At 33.7% G+C, this 20,926-nt stretch overlaps 1 protein-coding gene across 3 annotated transcripts in view; it reads right to left on the reverse strand.

Moving 5' to 3' along the window:
• The window catches only part of LOC144967031 (uncharacterized), a 35,638-nt gene extending 15,435 nt beyond the window's left edge, over window positions 1-20,203 (reverse strand). For all 3 annotated transcript variants that reach the window (XM_078903784.1, XM_078903783.1, XM_078903782.1), the window contains exons 1-15: window positions 19,367-20,203; window positions 18,636-18,729; window positions 15,946-16,043; window positions 15,177-15,328; window positions 14,714-14,929; window positions 13,607-13,674; window positions 12,207-12,279; window positions 11,483-11,562; window positions 10,260-10,336; window positions 4,900-4,981; window positions 4,247-4,343; window positions 3,626-3,835; window positions 2,669-2,830; window positions 1,979-2,099; window positions 550-684 (exon numbers count right to left, since the gene is read on the reverse strand). In XM_078903784.1, the coding sequence (XP_078759910.1) occupies window positions 550-684; window positions 1,979-2,099; window positions 2,669-2,830; window positions 3,626-3,835; window positions 4,247-4,343; window positions 4,900-4,981; window positions 10,260-10,336; window positions 11,483-11,562; window positions 12,207-12,279; window positions 13,607-13,674; window positions 14,714-14,929; window positions 15,177-15,328; window positions 15,946-16,043; window positions 18,636-18,729; window positions 19,367-19,464 (1,763 nt within the window). In that variant the 5' untranslated portion in view covers window positions 19,465-20,203. The remainder of the gene's footprint in view (window positions 1-549; window positions 685-1,978; window positions 2,100-2,668; window positions 2,831-3,625; window positions 3,836-4,246; window positions 4,344-4,899; window positions 4,982-10,259; window positions 10,337-11,482; window positions 11,563-12,206; window positions 12,280-13,606; window positions 13,675-14,713; window positions 14,930-15,176; window positions 15,329-15,945; window positions 16,044-18,635; window positions 18,730-19,366) is intronic.
• Window positions 20,204-20,926: the final 723 nt, after the last annotated feature.

Below are 20,926 nucleotides of genomic sequence, written 5' to 3' on the forward strand. Positions count from 1 at the left end.
CCTTCAACGATTTAAAAAGTCAAATTTATATACAACCAAGGGCTATCTAATACTATTACACTCTAATCACTGAGTCTATGTTGGAAAAGAATATTTACTACCCAACAAAAAAATTGTGAATACCATCTTGTGTCTTCTAAAAAAGACAAATATTAATTAATACACATCTATATTCCCCTATCTAAGAGTGTACAGGGTTATCAAGTCATATAAAATCAAGTCATTTTCTGTTTCATTTTAAACATATGTTTATTTATTTATCTATTTATTTACTGATTTATTTATATAATTTTTTTGTTGTGGTTTTTTTTTTTTTTTTTTGCCTTTTTAAATTACGGGGTATTTTTTTTTTTGGGGGGGGGGGGGGGGGGGGGGAGGTTTTTTTTATTTTTTTTATTAAGGTCAATATACCTATACCCGTTTATTGTCGTATTTAAAAGACGAATCTAAATTAGCAAAGCAACGACAAACATAAGGTGTCTCCCATGCCTGGGGTTAAAAAAAAAAATTTTTAATGAATACACATGATTGACACAATGAGGAACTTACTTGACCATTTGCAAAAACTCTGCCGATGACAGGGTGTTCTGGATACCAAACTTTCTACAAAACTGAAGGTAATCCGAGAAAAGCTCCACTTGGTTTACCTTGCTTTTCTTTTTCGCCTCATATGTTGCTTTTAACCTATCATTAGATTTAAAAACAAAAATTATAAAAATTCATATATCATTTCTATTATTTACTTATGACGAGTTTGTGATTAATACAAGGGGATAAAATATCATAAATGAATAAATTAAGCAGTATCAAGTTAAATGACTTGTTTAACCCTCACCTTACCAGCCATTTTCAGGATTTTCCCCAAAACCTCACACCCAACTAACACAAAAATATAGATTTTATCATCCAAAAACGATAGCAGTAAACCACTTCCGATACATAATTTCTTTAACAAAACATGCTCTACAACACACTGCTCGTTTTCTTAAAATTTTATGTTGTACAAGAGATAATTTGAATAAGAAAAATGTTGGTTGTATCGTAACGAATGTGACGATTTTCCTATAGTTGGTAAGGAAATGGTTAAAGTGTTTCAAAGTAACTATTTTATTTTAACTCCATAAAAAGAAGACAACTCTTTCCATACTACTCATGAAAACAGTGACTGAAGGTTCGTCAGAAAAATAATACTGAAACTTGAAATCTTCTACTCACATATGAAGACCACAGGGGAAAAACGATCAAAGTCACATTTTTCAGCTTTTGAGAAAATCAAAATTAAAGTTTGGAAACCCATTTGAAAACGCCACATGATAATATGAATTGAATTGAATGTGAATTACTAAACGTATATATTTTGACCACAAGTCAGATGCATATAAAAAACAAGCTCTTGGTTGATTTTAATACCAAATTATTGTGACATTAGAACAGTAAGGGTCTTTCGGACTTTGATTGATTTTCCTCTATGGCCTTCATATATAGATTCCATCATAAATTGGAAAATATAAACTAGGATACCACTAGCTCTTACAGCTATGAAATTTCTAGAATAGAAATTTTATCATCAGAGGTTAACATCAGACCTGCCAACTTGAAAATTCAAAAATTTAATTTTAGGACATAAAAAGAATAGCCGCTATAGTTATCTTTATAAGTCAACAATTCACCCATCACAATGATTAAATAACACATCGAAATCCTTAAAATGGTATAGTTTGGCATCAACTTTTAGTTTCTAAGTTTCAATACGTTTTAATGACTTTGAGATGCTCATGCAGTTCTGAAATTGGAGCCGAAATTTCGAAATTTTACGATTTTTTCGTAGTAGTTGGCAGGCCTGGTTAACATCATAAACCAGTACAAACATTTGACTTTATTTATTATCCATCACTACACGCTGTCTGTCACCCACTGAAATCCATAGAAGAATTAAAAAAGAAGCGATTAAGATCAGACGGGAGACCAAAAAACTCACCAACTTGTCGTTGTAGCCTGAATGTCAGCCACAGGCTTCTTGGCTTTCACAACTGGGATGGATTTATCTTTCGCCTCGGCTGACGTTTGAGAAAGCTGACTACTCGGTATTTGGTAAATATCTAAAATAGAAATAGTCGTATTTAACTAATATTGACATCTACAAAGAGGAATAACATAGTGAATGGATTGTCTGTCCTCTCCTTCTTTTAAAAGAATCCTTTAAGAAAACACTAAAAATATAATTAAAAGCAGAGCCATAAAAGAAGTAGCACTCTGAATTTGCATTTATTTAAGCAAACAAACAAAAATTGGCCATCAGAATTAGACCTGTAAATGAGCTCTACAAATTTGACTGAAATTTTGCGACAAACCTTAGATATGATTTTTTAAATTAATGAGTTCAGTTTAATAGAGGAAAGAGATAAGAGGCAAAGTGATTGTAATGGCAATATTACTTATGTGCCTTGATATAGAAGAACGAATACCAAGTAAGCAAGTCATTCATATATATGCAAAGATGATTTTTAAAAAATAAAAGAACAAAAAATGCTCAAAAGTGTTTCTACAGATGAGGCAATTCCAACTATAGTACGACTACTTACATATACAATCTGGGTTGCTAATACTACTACTACAACTACTTACTTATACAATCTGGGTTGCTAATACTACTACTACGACTACTTACTTATACAATCTGGGTTGACAGGTTGAATCACAGTAGTTGGTCTTTTTGCAATATCCCTATCATCAGCTGAGACAGGCGGTACATATTCCACAACCTTTATACCCACTAATGATCCTGGACCAAAAGACTGGGCTTCAATGGTGATTAAACTTACAAGAATATCTGCAATTGAATAATAAAGATTTCAGAGACCACTTGATGAGAATAATGAAGTTAGCAATCTTAATTCTTTCAAAAAAAATAATAATGATATCGATAATCCTGCTATAATGGAGCTCGACCCGAATATTCAGACCACAAAGGATTTTTTTAACCAGTACTCAATAAATAAACAAAATGTACAATGTTTTTCTTTGATCTTAGGGACGCGAGGTGTAATATTTGCCAACGCCGAAATTACAACTCAATGCTTATTGATTTGATATTTTACTTAAGTTTTGATCAAATTTCAAAACCAAATCTGACATTTTAATTATACACTCAAATCTTCTCCACACTATTTATAGACACCCCAATGATTCATTGACATATCCCACATAAAGCCTAAAGACAACAAAGAAGACGAACGTATTAAAACTATTCAAGACATAACATTGGAAGACTACGTCTAGTAGATGTAAACCTATAAGATAGTTTCTACCGAAGTAGAGGTTGGTACAATATGCAACCCTGCCAGCAATTATTACAAATAAATGACAAACATAAATAATTGAAAATGTATAGATAGAATGCGCTTGGCCAAGGAGTTCACAACATTGCCATCCGGAAGTATAACGGAGCAACACACAAACTCTGTGTAACCATGAACAATTATAGTTTGGTTAATACCGTTTAGTGAGAACAAGTCACAAACGCGGATGGCAAAAACAATAACAAAGGCCTGAGTAACGTCATCTTCGAACTATCTATAAATGAATAAAATAAAAGTTATAAGACTACTTCAGTTAAAAGACCTACCAATGGCTTTGTGTACTCTGGCAATCTTTGTGGTAAATGGTTCTCCAGCTTTGGACAGCTTGTATAGAGTTTCCAAAGAATGAACAATGATCTGAATATCTTGAATGGTAAGCAGATCAACAAGGCGACTGTATGCCTCGTTTCTAATTTGACAGGACAAAACACTCAAATTAGCGGCTGGTTGAATTATACGGCTCATAAATTCCATTCCTGATGAAAGAAAAAAGACAGGTATAAAGGAAGACAATGACATGATACACCGCAGAAACACCATTGTGTATTAATAAAAGAGAAAAGAAAAAAAAAAACAATAGAATATAAACAACTGAATCCATATTGACAATCACAGTATCAGTTTATTTTGACTTATTTTTCTCAATCGGCTCAAATGTCCAGCAGATCTGTAACTAGAGCTGTACATTAAAATTCGATTTCTAAAAACCAAAGATGCAAAGTATATTTACATAAATTATTACTGAAAAAAAAAAAACATTTTTAAAAATTCAGTCAAATTTGTTTCCCCAATCACCACCACCAACTAATTTGTATTTTTATATTATCAAAATTGACAGGTCTACTGAGATGATATTTCTAGAGAAATCATATTTCTACTACACATACCTCTCACAAGATAGAATCTATCTTCAGAAATCAAGGACTCGTGAAGAAAATCCAACATCAACTGTGTGTTGAAGTCGTCTACAGAAACCAAGGACAGCTGGGGAAAAAAAATATAAAAATTACATTTTAATGTTTAAAATCATATATTTCATCTTGCGACATGGGAATGAAAACATTTTCACAGAGAGAGAAAAAATGTTACCATTACAGCAGAGAGAGAAACAAATTCTATCATTTCAAGGTGGTGACAATTTCAGGGGTCCGTGTTCGGAACTTTCAAAACCACTGAAAATTTTACGGGCTATCGTACCAAAGTCTTAAATCCATTAGCAACACCTTTTCGTAACCAATGATCTTAGTATTGTTTACGAAGGTAAAATACCTACCAGACCTGTAAATGAGCGCTATGAAAACTGACTGAAACTCTACACAACAAGCTGAACATTCAAGTTTTAAAATAAAGAAAGGCGTCATGTGAGAGGAAAGTGATAAAATGCATTAAAAATTATTGTATGACTGTCATTGATTCGATGTCGAAGGAATGCTAAATAAGCATGTCATTAAAGTCTTCACCAAAGACAAACCAAGCTCCAAAATAAATTTCTACTGATGAGGTAATAGCCATGGCTAAAAGAAAAAAAAATTCAATTTACCTCGCTGGCCAGGTTGGCAAGAGTGTCCAATGCCATCTGCTTCAGATTTCCATAAGTATTATATAGACAAAGGATGAGGAACCTGAAAAGTTGATTGAGCAAGAAATCATGAGTGAGATAGCAACAAATTCACTGGAGATAAAGATAAAGTGAGTAAATCTGACTCATGAATGAACAACACAAAAATTCATTCATGAGTCAGATTTACTCCCTTCATCTTCATCTCCATTTTAATGACTCATTTAGTACCTCTATTCATTAACAAATTCACTCAATACATCTTCAGCATCAACAATCAAGATGAAAGTCATGATCAATATTTATTTAAAGAAGGCTAAGAACACAAGATAAAAATATTGCATTATTATATCTACCTCCACCTTCCATCCGCAAACCAGGGATCTTAACCCAAAACTTTAAAAACCACTGAAATGTTTCGTGATTGACGTCCAAAAACTAATTGGTTAGAATCAGCGTGGGTGCGCAACTGGATGCGCGGGTTGACGGAGGTAGGAAACAATAACAAACCCACATGGTTGCCATTACCTCCACCATCATTCTCGCTCACGGTTTGTAAAGCACTTCATTACTGGACGTATAGTGAATCTATTTGTTTTGAACATTTCTATTATATTCTTGTAAATTGACCATATTAAAGAAACAACAAACAAACAGGCAGACCATCACTAACAATGCCGTGTAGTGTGTAGACAGTAACACAGTACGGTGAACATGACTGACACTGGGATCGGAATGTCTGAACCCATGAGTCGTTCGCAACTCTGCCTCACGTATTCATTTAATCAGTCAATTTAATTTTTATTAAGCTTGAGTAAAACATACAAACAAAAAAGACATGACCAGTCACTAACAATGCAGTGTAGTGTGTAGACAGTAACACGGTACGGTGAACATGAATGACACTGGGATCGGAATGTCGGAACCCAGTAGTCGTTCGCAACTCAGCCTCGCGTACTCATTTAATCAGTCAATTTAAATTATTTAGCTTGCCTATTCTTCAAGTTTATGTTATATTCACTTTTTCTATTTAAAAAGGGTAATCCAAACAGACCATAAAAACGATTTTATAATAAGCCGACTTCAACTTCCATCACTTACGACACGAACTTATTTTGGGTGGTTTTTTTTAACAAAACCGTTTGACTCAAACTAAAGCTTCGGCATTGGATAAGGAGCGAGGTCCCTGTTGCCATCTTGCTTAGTTTATACAGAGACTGGGTTGCCAGCTTGGCTGTTCTTGATAAATAGTAGTAAATAGCACAACCGTGTGCAATGAGAGATAGAGAGAGAGATTTTGAACAAAAAACGAATATCTCTCTCTCTCTCTCTCTCTCTCCCTCCCTCTCTCTCTCTCTTCCTATTTCATCTGTCACACTGTTTGACAATCTTCTTCACCTGGCTCACTTGTACTTGTAATATCGGGTGTAAGGTAAAATTTTGAACAATTATTATTATTTATAAAATGCAGAAACTTTGCAAATAAACCGATATACTAGATATTAATTCGATTCTAAAAGTGGAACACAAAAGCAGAATTTGCGAATACCCGGTCCAGACATAAGCGTCATGGTCTTATTTATAAAGTGCAGAATCTTTGCAAATAAATGGATAAAATAGAGATTAATTCGATTCGAAAAGTGGAACACAAAAGCAGAATTTGCGAATGCCCGGTCCAGACATAAGTGTTATGGTCTTATTTATAAAATCTAGAAACTTTGAAAATAAACGGACAAGATAGAGATTCATTCGATTCAAAAAGTGGAACACAAAAGCAGAATTTGCGAATACCCGGTCCAGACATAAGCGTTATGGTCTTATTTATAAAGTGCAGAAACTTTGCAAATAAACGGATAAGATAGAGATTCATTCGATTCGAAAAGTGGAGCACAAAAGCAGAATTTGCGAATGCCCGGTCCAGACATAAGCGTTATTGTCTTATTTATAAAGTGCAGAAACTTTGCAAATAAACGGATAAGATAGAGATTCATTCGATTCGAAAAGTGGAACACAAAAGCAGAATTTGCGAATGCCCGGTCCAGACATAAGCGTTATGGTCTTATTTATAAAGTGCAGAAACTTTGCAAATAAACGGATAAGATAGAGATTCATTCGATTCGAAAAGTGGAGCACAAAAGCAGAATTTGCGAATGCCCGGTCCAGACATAAGCGTTATTGTCTTATTTATAAAGTGCAGAAACTTTGCAAATAAACGGATAAGATAGAGATTCATTCGATTCGAAAAGTGGAACACAAAAGCAGAATTTGCGAATGCCCGGTCCAGACATAAGCGCTATGGTCTTATTTATAAAGTGCAAAAACTTTGCAAATAAACGGATAAGATAGAGATTCATTCGATTCGAAAAGTGGAACACAAAAGCAGAATCTGCGAATGCCCGGTCCAGACATAAGCGTTATGGTCTTATTTATAAAGTGCAGAAACTTTGCAAATAAACGGATAGATTAGATGTTATTTCGATTCGAAAAGTGGAACACAAAAGGAAAATTTGCGAATACCCAGTCCAGACATAAGCGTCATAGTCCTATTTATAAAGTACAGAATCTTTGCAAATAGACGGATAAAATAGAGATTAATTCGATTCGAAAAGTGGAACACTAAAGCAGAATTTGCGAATGCCCGGTCCAGACATAAGCGTTATGGTCTTATTTATAAAATCTAGAAACTTTGCAAATAAACGGATAAAATAGAGATTAATTCGATTCGAAAAGTGGAACACAAAAGCAGAATTTGCGAATGCCCGGTCCAGACATAAGCGTTATGGTCTTATTAATAAAATGCAGAAACTTTGCAAATAAACGGATAGACTAGATATTAATTCGATTCGAAAAGTGGAACACAAAAGCAGAAATTGCGAATGCCCGGTCCAGACATAAGCGCTATGGTCTTATTTATAAAGTGCAGAAACTTTGCCAATAAACGGAAAAAATAGAGATTAATTCTAATCGAACAGTGGAACACAAAGGCAGAATTTGCGAACAACCGGTCCAGACATAAGCGTTATGGTCTTATTTATAAAGTGCAGAAAATTTGCAAATAAACGGATAAGATAGAGATTAATTCGGAAAAGTGGAACACAAAAGCAGAATTTGTGAATACCCGGTCCAGGCATAAGCGTCATGGTCTTGTTTAAATGAAACAATGCCATTTAAAAAAATATATGGTCAATGAGTAATTAAGCTAAATATGCGGAGTTCAAATAGTAAACTTGATTTGTGAATTTTTTTTATAATTAGCTGTTTTTATTCTCCATCATTTAGGTTATGTGATTAAGTTTATAATTGAAATACAAACTTTATCTCACTTATCAATGTTTTGCAATAAAGGAGAGTGTGAGTGAACCTGAGCAAAGGAAATTATTTGAGAGAGTGATATTTATCATGCTTTTCAGTTTGTAGTTGAATTCTAGAATGGATTCTTTATAGTTCTCATTGATTGTATGTCAGTATGTCAGTCTTTAGGACACCGATTACCCTAATGCGGCCACAATTTACAATGTGACGGCCACAAGCCCGTTAAACGCAGAGTGGGGTATTGTTGTTTGCAAGTAATGCTATGGTTTTAATAGGATATCTGTCTCCTATTAAAATACATTCCTGTGTTGGATTTTGGATTAAATTCATGTCTTCTTCGGATTTTGGGATATTTAATTTTCATGGATTGTGATTGTGATTTTCAAGACTATTAATGTAAGTAAATGCCCAAATAGATATTTTTATTCATTTATTCTTTATTTATTTTTTTTAGTTTTGTTTTGTTTTGAAGCATTTATTATAAGAAATATTGTACATATGCCCTTATACACCAAAGACTATATCCTTTCAACTGCTTATTATTATTATTATTATTATTATTATTGTATAATAATAATAATAATAATAATAATAATAATAATAATAATAATAATAATAATAATAATAATAATAATAATAATAATAATAATAATAATAATAATAATTAATAATAAGTGCATTGAGTGAAATCCCAATCATGGTTGCCCAAATAAAACTGGCGCTAGAATCCCGACTACCTGTCTAAACGAATGTTGTTTGTACGATACATACTAACTACACGTTCAATATCGGGGGCAGAAAATATACGTTTGGTTTTATGTAATTAAAACAGTAGTCCCACATTGTTCTTTGATGTTATTTGTGGTTGCATTTGCTTTGAAACTTACACATTATATTGTGTTACATTGTTTACAAAATATTTCTGGTACTCGTATGCATGTGTCGTCAACGGACCACCGGTCAATCGTGTTCTTTATTATTTTATTATTAATTTTGGCTTGACATCTTACATATGTGAATTTGACAGGTTGTTATGGATGGTAATTATAACATTAAGTGATTTTTAAACATTTTTACGGCGTTTTAAATGTCTTTCTTGCATTCATTGCCGAGCAGCTCCACTTTTCTGTTACTATTTTAACGATCAGCTGATTTTCTCTTGCCTCCCCTTTAATTTCGCGGACTTTTTTCAGAACGAGGCGTGGGAGTGGCTAATAAACAAAAGATGTACATGAACTCATTTCACAATTGTTATCATAATCAAATCCTGTCATCATCAAATGATTATTATCATAATAACTATTGTTGGGTATCATTGCCATCATTATCATCATTAGTATAAAATTTACAAAGAAACAGATTTACTCCATTTCTCTTTACCCTACAATGTTATCAGAACTGCAATTTTATAAGATTTTTTTTTAATAAAAGAAAGATTAACCTGTAATCATATAACTTCAAAGGGAACTAACCAATTTTTAAATTATTTTTTTTTTGTTTAACCCAATTTACTTAACTTCAATTTTCAATATTTAATTTTACTAAAGCTATTACTAAATCAATTGTGTTTATTCCTATTCTCTTTATTTTAATGAGGAAATTTAATTTTACTACATTAAAGCCATAACCAAACTAATTACGTTTATTTTTAACTATACTAAAGCCATTACCAAGCCAAGGTTATTGTCACATGAGGTAGATATTTTTTCCCCTTTTCTTTGGTGTTTTGGGCATTAAGCAACAAATTCTGTCACAAAATATATTTTAAATTATAGTCCTTAAGAACCATTGGGTCCATGGAGTGGGAAAAATTATACCTTGACTGCACCCATGATCGATCTATGTCCCTTTGCGTGTGAAGCGAGTACACTGGTTATCAAGACTCCCTCACAAAAATTTTTCCCCCTTTAATTTTTTCAATACAGACCATTTCACATGCTGGTTGACCAATTAATCATATATTGAGCTAAAAGAAAAGTAAGAACCCTGCCCTCGTGTGAATCAAATATTTATCTTACAAGTTAACTTACTTAAAAACTGCACTGCTTGACGCTAGGATCTGTTGATTGCACTCCTCAAAAGACAAGTTTCTAATAAATACACCCATCTGTGAAATAAATAGAAGAATTAGTAGAAACAAACCACAATAAAATGCAACACAAAACTTCAGAATTTGAATACATGTTTCATTTCAGATAATTCTATAATACCATTATGATAATTTACATGCAAATTTAATAACCCCACCCCGAAAAAAAATTACACATTAGGCCCTTGCAAGTCTGCTAGATTCCTTTCCCTGCAATGGGGGGTTTATTCTATTATGCTATTTTTAATTTGCTGACACTGCTTAACTAAACTGTTGCTGCAAGAAACATTCAGCCATAGTGCCCATCTTACATGTGTTAGTTAACCTGAACTGGCAATTTTATGATGAAGTTCATTTGGGAAAACCTGACCACCAACCTTGATGTTCAGTTACCTGGTTTGCCAGCCGCTAACTAGATTGAATACTGCGATTACAGTTTTTGATGGCATAATTCTGCCAACTCATGTTAACATGTTGTATGCCTATCTAATGTTGTTTTTAAATTATCTTTTAATAAAAGAATTACGAATTTTCAAAATACCCCCCCCCCCCCCCGCCAAAAAAAACCCAAACATCAATATGTTTCACTTAGTCTATTTTATACGTACAAGTAGCAATTAACTACTGTATGGAATCTGAGTGCAAATTGCTGTTTACAAATCTGGCAATTTTTCTGGCAAGGTTTGGCAGCACAGGGGGCAAATTTTGACAAATTTTAGGGCAGTGATTTGCAAATTTCTGTGGGGACAGAATAATATATCCATAGCTGCCAACTTTATAGAGAGCTAAATTGTAAAACCCTTATGCACAATACCGTCATGACCCAAAACAAAAATATGTTTGAAATAAAGTTATAATAATATAGTCTACAGTTAGACATTTTTTTTCCGTTTTTGTTTTTTTTTTCAATTTTCTTCAGATTGCTATAAAAAAAAACTGGACAGTCCCGATTTTATCAGGACAGTTGGAGGATTTGTATATTATATTAGAATGACCATCCACACAATATCAATGATTAAACTCGTCTTTAAATCATTTACGAATCCTAACCATTTTAAAGTATTAAATATATCAAAATGTCCAAATTGTGTAAAAATATGAAACTAAATTAAACACAAAGTTCACAGCATCACAGCAAATAGAAAAAAAGGTTATTTAATTTACCTGTAACACCCGCTGTCCTTCATTGTCGCCAACTCCAATGTCACGACCTAAGTTAAGAACATCCTCTCCCGCCATTTCTCCTGATTAAAAAAAAAAAGAATTAGTTCAGTTACAAAAGCATGTATTCCCCTTGCATTCAGTTACAAATGCTACAGGGACTAAACTGATCATTGGGAGGGAGTGGGCCTCACAACAATGCACTTCTCACTACAACTCATTTAAAACAATTTATAGGGAAGCAAGTTCCTTAAAAAGAGAAAACAATTTTCTAAACACTTTCAGTTTAAAGTTATCAACAGTTTACAAAGTCATTCTTCTCTATTGGCCAACAATGGCCATTGAAGAACAGAGAAACAACAAGAATCTGAAAAAAAAATGTTAAAATATTGATCTTGTTCATTTCAATATATTTTTTTAAATACCAGGTACCAACACATTGTGAGCACAAAATGTTTTACTGACCAAGGCAATATATTTTCACTGTCAATTACAAGCCATTTAGAAATATATTGAAACAAAAAGTAATGGCTGCCTAGTAAGAATAGCATGTTTAATAAATAAACTGTGTTCCAATTGGTGACCTGAAATAATAATAATAATAATAATAATAATAATAATAATAATAATAATAATAATAATAATAATAATAATAATAATAATAATAATAAATTTAAATGGCAGCAAATAAAATGTTATTTCAAAAAATACCATTATATCAACTTACTTTGTGAATAGACATGACCTTTGTAGGTAATCAAAGCCCGTATGTCTTTCCTCTTTACACTCTCATACCAAAACTATAAAGAAGGATAAAAGGAAATCAAAGCTATGATAAGACTTATGAAACAATTTTGTAAATATTTCATAATTCTTGAGAAACAAACCAACTTCATAGATTTGAAAATCTAGCAGGTAAAGTTTCTACGGAAATATTATGAATAAACTTGTTGCTATCTGATTGTTTACCTTATAGTATGTGAAAAGTAAAAAAAAAAAGAATTTTACTAACAGTAACAGTAATCAACTCTCTGAGTTTGTGAATAAAGTGATAAAACCATAGGTAATGAGATTAGCGGAAGAGTAGCGTCCCTTGATTGGACGTCACCTTACAGAGAGAACGTCAATTTGGTTTTGAAGTGTCTCAAGCCGCTTTCACCAGAAGCGAGGACGAGAGACGCATGCGCACAACCAACATGACGTTCTCTCTCTAATAACCTTTCCGCCGGTGACGTCACAGACTATGGGTGACGTCCAATCAAGGGACGCTACTCTTCCGCTAATCTCATTCCCTATTGAAAAAAAATAATCAACGAGGAAGCATGAGTATTCTTTTAAACTGAGAAAGGCCTCTGTCCTGATAGAAATCACGTGACCACCAATCACAGACTTGCCAACAAGCCTCAACCATTTGAAAAGATTTATCATATTTTTTCCCAATATTTATGCTCATTTTCTAATATTTCTTCCAAAAAAATCATAATTTCAAATTTAACTTTCGTTGAGTTTAGTCTTATAGGAAAATCCAGCAATTCCTGTAACAATCATCTGTCTGGTTACTCAGGTTCTCATCTAGGTGGAAATGACAGTTAATGACTTTCAACTATTCCACTATTTTTTCCCCTTTTTGTTACAAACTGTTGACTTTTTTGAATTTATCATATTTTTATTAACATTCCCATATTAATTATCATATTTTGAACCTCGAGCGTATTAAAATATGAAAAATAATACTGGTTGGCAAGCCTGCAATCAGAAATGTTCTCTGAAAAAATTACCATAATTGTAACAAGAAACACTAAGACTGCAAAAATAACTAGAATGATCCAAAAAGTCCCAAAAAGTCAAATCACGAGCATAAATACTCAGGTTAGATGTTCCTCATTGATAGTCTACCCCCCCCCCCCCCCCCAGGGTGACGGAGCTTAACAGAATAAGGAAGTAAAAAGATTTTACTTCTTATTCTTAAAATGTGACAAATCTGACAATTCAACAACAAAAAACATAAAATAATAAAATGATAATATCAAAACCCATAATAGGAAAAACTGATCTTTTACACCACATACTGATAACATAATGACTCTATGACATTTGGAAATGGTAAAAGTGATGAAAAATACCAACCCTCAGAAAATCCCTTCCTGTGTGATTAGTCCAGCAGCTTGAATATAGTTCCTCTAAAAACATATCCTCTGGTGAAAGAAAAATGTTTTTTTTTAAGTCTTTATATAGGAATATGGCAATAGAGACTTATGTGATGGATAAATCCATAGGTTCATCAGAACAAGATGGTCGAAACTTGAGAATTCAACATTTGGAACCCCGATATTACTAACTCTCCCAACATCACTATAGATGAAAATTGAACAAATTTATTCATTTTTCCATTCACGTGAACTCAACAGAGTTAAGGTGATGGAAAAATAGTAAAATCTAGCTAAATAAAAAGATTGGCATCTTGCAACTTGTATGAGTTTTTTTTTTTTTTAATGATTAGAAAAATCTTGTATATATAGCTTTAGAAGTTTATTCTTTTTACAAGGCTTTTTGATCATTTCAACACATATAAAAATAAAGATTGTACAATACTAACGGCATTTTTAGATATAAAGGGCAGTACCTACAACACATGTGTGACAAGCACCTAAGATAAAATAAAAAGGGATCTATGCTTGGTCTAAGTCTAAGTCAACCAAAATTCTAACAAACACAAAACATGGATCTCCATCAAAAAAGAGACACTTGAAAGGTTTCCGGCACACAATCATAAAACAAGATGGTTAAGATAAGGCAAAAAATAAAAAAAGCTTCTCCGAAGAAAAACATACTTTCAATCAGACCACCTATTTCACAGAAATGAAACAGGACCAGAAATTGGCAAAATCAAGACCTCTCATTCCAGGACAATAGCAGAAAGTCATATAGAATGGTAAAAGGATTAGGAGAATAGAATACCTTATTATAAATGATAATCCCCCACATTCATTTTTTCTTTGTTTTTTTAAATTCTATAGTATGCAAAAGGCCAAAATAACTTCACTGGGGTTCTTGAACTTGACTCAAATCTAATTACAGTCCACTCCTGATAATCGCAACATTTCCCAAGAAACAGAATTAATCCTATATATAAGTCACTGGTTAATTGCAACAGATTTTCAAACTCAAAAAGTAGCAAATTCAAGAAACCAATCAAACAATCTCATGATTCATTTTCAACTTATTCAAATTTACCTTCAAAGACACCTATGTGCGCTAGCAGAAGCTCTATCAAACATGTTGTTTTGTGCAGATCAATAGTGTGCCTTCCCTCTGTTGACAACAGTACACAAACATTGACTGCATGATCAACATCATTAGGCAACCCTGACTGGAGAGACAGTTCTAGTTTTTCATATGGATTTCTCTTTTTAAGGTTTGTAGAAAGGTTGTGTTGCTGCCTCTGTGCATCTATTAATGAAAAAAGTAAAACAACATTACAAGATTATTTCACTTGAAAATAAAGAAATACTTTTGAGAAAAACTATATTTTCAACAACAACAGGTTAAAGCATTTCAACTTTTTCTCCTTTCTTTCAAGATTATCGACGACAAAATTTGTAATAGTTGTTAACTTATCATTAAGAATTGAAATAGGTTATTTAATTAATTTACTTAATCAAAAGAAATGAGAATGCATGGCAAAAAGGGAACAAACCTGTGAGTTTATGCTGATTGTAGTTGTAGGACAAAGGTATGGACTCAATAGGCAGACAGATCTTTTTACGGGTCGGACCATCCTCATCATCATTTTTTCTCAGGTCAACATCTTCTCCCAAGAAGTTAACTTTCTCATAAAGATTAAGGTATCTGGGAAGACAAAAAGAGGGATTGTAGGAATAACAATTACGTTTCTGTGATTTGTGATTTAAGACCCTGTGGTATTATTAATATTCTTTTAATAGCAATGATAAAGAAAATGTCCTTTGCATTATAAAATAGCACAATGCATCTGGTAAATTGTTCTTTTTTAAAATCTTGCCACTTGACAAAATATAAATGTCAAAAGTTGGAAGAGGATGAAAACCAAGTAGAAGAATATTTTAAATTATATCTATAAATATTCAATGAAATGGACAAATCAGATAAGTTAATTTTGTTTGTTGTTGCTTTAGGTCTCTTCCAACACAATTGAGGTTATATGAGAGACTGCTGAAACAAAAAAAACAAGCAATCTAACAAAAATAGTACAAATGTAAATCAAAATCATAACCTAAAGATATCATAAGCTAAATTATAAATAACCAAGAACAAACAGGCAGAAGATTTACAGAAAAAAAAATATCCCCTGTCAAAAATACAATCACAAACCAAAGAAGCAGGATAGGCTAGTAAAGAGAAGAAGAAACGACATCACTATCGGATCGTACACCCATGCGAACATCATAGGTATATGATTCAAGGGTGATGCTCCCATCTAATCTTACCTAAAATAAATATGCTTCAACACCTCAACAGCATTGGTGCAAGCTTTTGGCAGCCAAAAGTCAGAGAGAATTCTTTCCCACAGCTGATCATTATTGACCTGCAATTAACATACAATATAAATAAGGTGAAGTGGCTGAAAAAGCTTCATTCATATCCATTCCATTATCCATTAAATCTCTGGAAAGGAAACTTCAGAAGAAAAAAAAAATGGGAATAAAAAAAATCACAAAATAAAAATCAAATTTGAGACAAATGCCACCAAAAAAAAAGTATACACCATAACTATGTATGAGCAAACCTTTATCTCATTTTCATTCACAAAATGCTAATGCTATTGCAATCAGGTAAACAAAGCTGCAGATGCAAAAAAAAAAAAAATGAAAATGAAAACACCAAATTCAGTCAATGATGGCTTTTACTTTTAATAAAATATGATGACGTCAGAACAACTAAATGTGATGTGCGTATCTAATACTATTTTGAGACAAACCTGGTAGTAAAAAAAGGTTCGTACAACATTTATTCATTGTTCTAAGATTAAAACCTTTTAACTTTTAAGGTTTCAAAAATCTTCTTAAAAATATGAAAAGGGATCATCCATTCTTCATCCGTTAATTAATTATATGATATAAAGAGTAAAGACTTTTTCAGATGAGCTACTTTCTAGTTGTAAAACCATGTGACCAAAGTGTTCCACAATGATTTAGAGCAAGTAGTCCAACCTTTCTTGATATTCATGAGAGTATGAGGTTTTCCTTAAAATTAGCTTTGATATGGGAAACTTTTTATTGTTTTTTTTTTTTCTTGTGTGTGTGTGTGGGGGGGGGGGGGGGGGGGAGAGAGAGATGAGATATAAATCAATATATTCCAACCCCTTAGAGAATGACAGTCAAACTTATCTGTCATGTAAACAAATGTTATGGTTGACTTCGGTGAGATGTACTCACAAAAAGTGAAATTAAAAGTATGAGCGATCGTCGGTACTAGGAAATATGAAAGAATTATCTATTCTAAAATCTAATCCAAGCCTTGATCTTAATTAAGTATAGTTTGCAATGATTAATATGCAAATAAATTGATCAAAAGTAATAAAGAATCAATCATTACCAGAAATAAGAGAGCTTATATGAGCATCTCTGCATGAGTGTCCCAGGCATATTGGCCTCTATTATATTATTTATAATTATAACTATGCTCTTTTATGTCAGTAGAATTGAATGTCTACACATAAAAGATAGGTATAGACAGAGACACCAACTGAAAATTCGACTCACAGGAATTTCTGCATACAAAAACATATCTATTTAGGACTACGATATGTAAACACACAATGTCAAATACCTTCCCATACCCCCTTTTTTAAAAATAGAGTAAAACTCCAAAACAGAAGTGTTATATTTATATGAAATGAAAAAATGGTGATGACAATGATGATGATATAGGTGGGTGGCTGTAGAAGTGGTGGTAGTGATGATGATATGGTGGTCATGGTTGGAGCAGTGGTGGTAGTGATGGTGATGAGGTAGTGGAGGTGATGATGATGTGATGGTTGTTGTAGCTGTTGTGGTAGTAGTTGTAATGACGTGGTGGTGATGATGATGTGGGGTAGTAGTAGTGATGATGATGATGGAAGTGGAGGTGGTGGTGGTGGCAAAAATGATGGTTGTTGTAGCTGTAGTGGTAGAAGTGATGATGATGTGGTTATAGAAGTGGTGGTATTGACAATGTGGTAGTAGTTGTAGTATTGATAACATGGTAGTAGTTGTAGTGATGTGGTGGTGGTAGTAGTGATGATGATGGAAGTGGGGGTGGTGGCGGAAAAAAATGATGGTTGCGATGACACTAGACACTGGAGAGAGTGGAGGCTTTCTTTGAACCCACAAAACCTCGCAGGAATCTGCCAGTAAACCTTGAATTTTTACCTTTTAGCTATGACTCAAGCACACGTAAAAACAATATAGATCAACCACATTAATTATAAGACAAATGATTTAGTGTGCAATCAATTACAAGTCTGGTTCAAATACAAGCTGCTAACTTAATCCTTGTCCTTACATGGCAACTGACACAAAACTATACTGACCCATTTCATTGTCATAGCCCAATAAATATAATAATCAGGTATGCCCTTTGCTAAAATAAAAAAGTCTGAAAATTTTTCTTGTAAAGAGCATATCATATGAAAATATTTCATGCAAGCTTCTTATCAAATGGTACCAACCTTAAATCACAGAAAAGGATGCATATCTATCAAGCTTCCCCTTACCTATTGCCTTTAAACAACCAATGCTACTATCTTTCAAAAAATCAATTCACCAATATCAAATAAAAGGTCATCAAAAAGGTCGGCCAGATCATTTCAAAAAGCATTTTCCGGCAGCCTGAAAAAGGGAATCCCTAAATAATATAAAGGGAGGCCTTCCGAAAGCTCCTATATCCCCAGTATTCTTGTTTTTTATAATGTTCTATTAGGGGTTTTTTTTTTAAAGTCTCCCCCCTCCCAAACCCCCTACTAGTACTAGTACTAGAACATTATAAAAAAGTTTCCCCCCTCCCAAACCCCCTACTAGAGCAAGAATACTGGGGATGTAGGAGCTTTCAGAAAGCCTCCCAACTCCCAATATAAAAGCTGAAACTCAAGACTGAAAACTTAGATCTCAACTTTGGACCCAATGCACTCCTAACTTACCTTGTGCCAGCCTCCCATGCTGGTCACTTTTTGGTAAAGATGATATAAATCAATTTCTTGTCCACCTATCTCAGGAAGTCGATGAATTGGTGTCCTGTAGAAGTAATACACAAAGAGAATACCCATTAACCACATCTCAGATCTGGCTTCTTACTACTTTTACTTTGGAGGAGGGAGGGGGATCTCTCTCTCTCTCTCTCTCTCTCTCTCTCTCTCTCTCTCTCTCTCTCTCTCTCTCTCTCTCTCACACACACACACACACACACACACACACACACACACTTCGTTCATTTATGAATTATTATTCTTGGATTCATAGTAGTGAGTAGTCATAGTCATAGTCACAGGATTGTCAGGATGCCCAAGAATCTTCCTAAGTCTAAGCCTAAGCAGACTACTAAATTCAAATTCAAATCATTAACTCACTGTAACATAATAATTACATAACATAATAATTTAAAAGCATAGATCTACATCACACATTCACATAATCAAAAGAAGTCAGTAAATAAAGCAGGCAGAGTTCCGTAGTGAGTTGTGTGTTGTCTGCTACACGATACTTTTTGCTTGGTCTCTGTTCAGTATTCATCTCTACTCACTCTAGCAGTCGACATAATTAATAAAAGAGACTGCTGACTGGTTAGTTGGCGACATTTATTTTTAATCAAGAAAGTAACACATGATTGTTCTTCACTTTAAAGAAAACAAGAGTGAGATAATTGCAGCCTTACCCTTTATTAGAGTTGAACCGCTTCAGAGCTTCAATGAAACTGAGACGTTGTTTCTCATAGTCAAGAACAAACTGGTCTTTGTTCAAAGCGTTAGCCATCTTTGTTGGTAGACGCAACGAAGTAATCCGTTAGAATAAAACACAAGTAAACAATCTTCCGCGGTACGCTAACACGCCATAGTATACTCAGTCAAGCACAGCATCAATATATGCGCACTGATGCAACGTCGATAGAGCAGTGGGTATCCTAGTCCACCTGAAGAGGCTAAATTCGGGGAATTCCACTCAGACTAAGGAGATCCCTTTATTATCGGAGATAGAGTGACCGCGTCATGAAGATGTTTCACAATGATAAATCCGGGGCTTGTCTTAAATTTTAGAACTCAAATTGAAGAATAATTTATACTTCTGTAAATAAAGAAAGAATTGCGCGGCCTTTTGGCCGTGTCCGGTGAACACATATTGGTCTATGGATTGGAATAATGACAAAACCCACAACAAACACACATAATGATCATGCTGCACAGAAATTGCTTCCTAGAGGGGTTCGAGAATTGGTTCGCTTGGATCGATAATAGCGTCAAAATGGCGGACACCTTGCGTCCTCCAGACGCTTCAGCGCGACACGGGTAGCTTAAACTAATTAATTATGAAGATTGCCATGATGGCTTTGAAAATAATAAGAATATGTTGAACTATCATAGTGCAATGCATTTTACTAGCTTAGAGTACCACAAACTCTGTAAGATCCTGAAATTCGCTCCAAAAAGTTCCAAAAATCGTTGCCGACAGCTATAAGGGAGAGAACCGATTGTATTTGATGAAAGCCAATGAATGCAACATAAGGCAAAGAACGATAACCCTGTGTGCTTGACATTTTTTCAAGTTGCTATAAATATTTTTTTGTTTAATTATTATTATTATTTTATTTTATTTAATTCAGACGGTCTAGGCAGATAATATTTGACGAATACCTTAGATTTGTTGGGGTTTTTTTTAATCTTTTGCTCATTTTCTTTCCAACAACATCCGAAATACTTATTACAAATTCAAGACATTTTTATGTGAACGTGCAACATCATGTAAATTTCCGGGGGGGGGGGGGGGGGGGGGGGGGGATCAAGGAATGAGTAGTCGGAATATATAGTTTTTCGGGTTTTTATTTTTTTAAGTTAACAACATGAGATCTCAAGAACAGAGCGTTAATATGAGTATTTATCCTCGTCATTCTTTTGATGATGCTTACAATCATTGTCTATGTCATGATTATTATTGAAATTTTATTATTGTTCTTGAACACGTGCCCCTCAGTTATATTTTCCTCATCGCCCCCCCCCCCCCCCCCTCTTTCCCCAACGCCTTTGTTTTATTTTGTTTAATCTACTCATAAATATTATTTGAAAACGAAATAGAGAGAGAAAGAGAGAGAGAGAGAGAGAGAGAGAGAGATAGAGAGAGAGAGAGATAGAGAGAGAGAGAGAGAGAATTTCGGCGGCATATCCTCTCATCTAATGCATAAAAAACAAAACTGAATGTTCCGTCTGAGACATGAAAACTGATG

Source organism: Berghia stephanieae, chromosome 3, assembly GCF_034508935.2.
Source record: "Berghia stephanieae isolate SIO BIC M18660-M18661 chromosome 3, UCSD_Bste_1.3, whole genome shotgun sequence".
Classification (NCBI taxonomy): domain Eukaryota; kingdom Metazoa; phylum Mollusca; class Gastropoda; order Nudibranchia; family Aeolidiidae; genus Berghia; species Berghia stephanieae.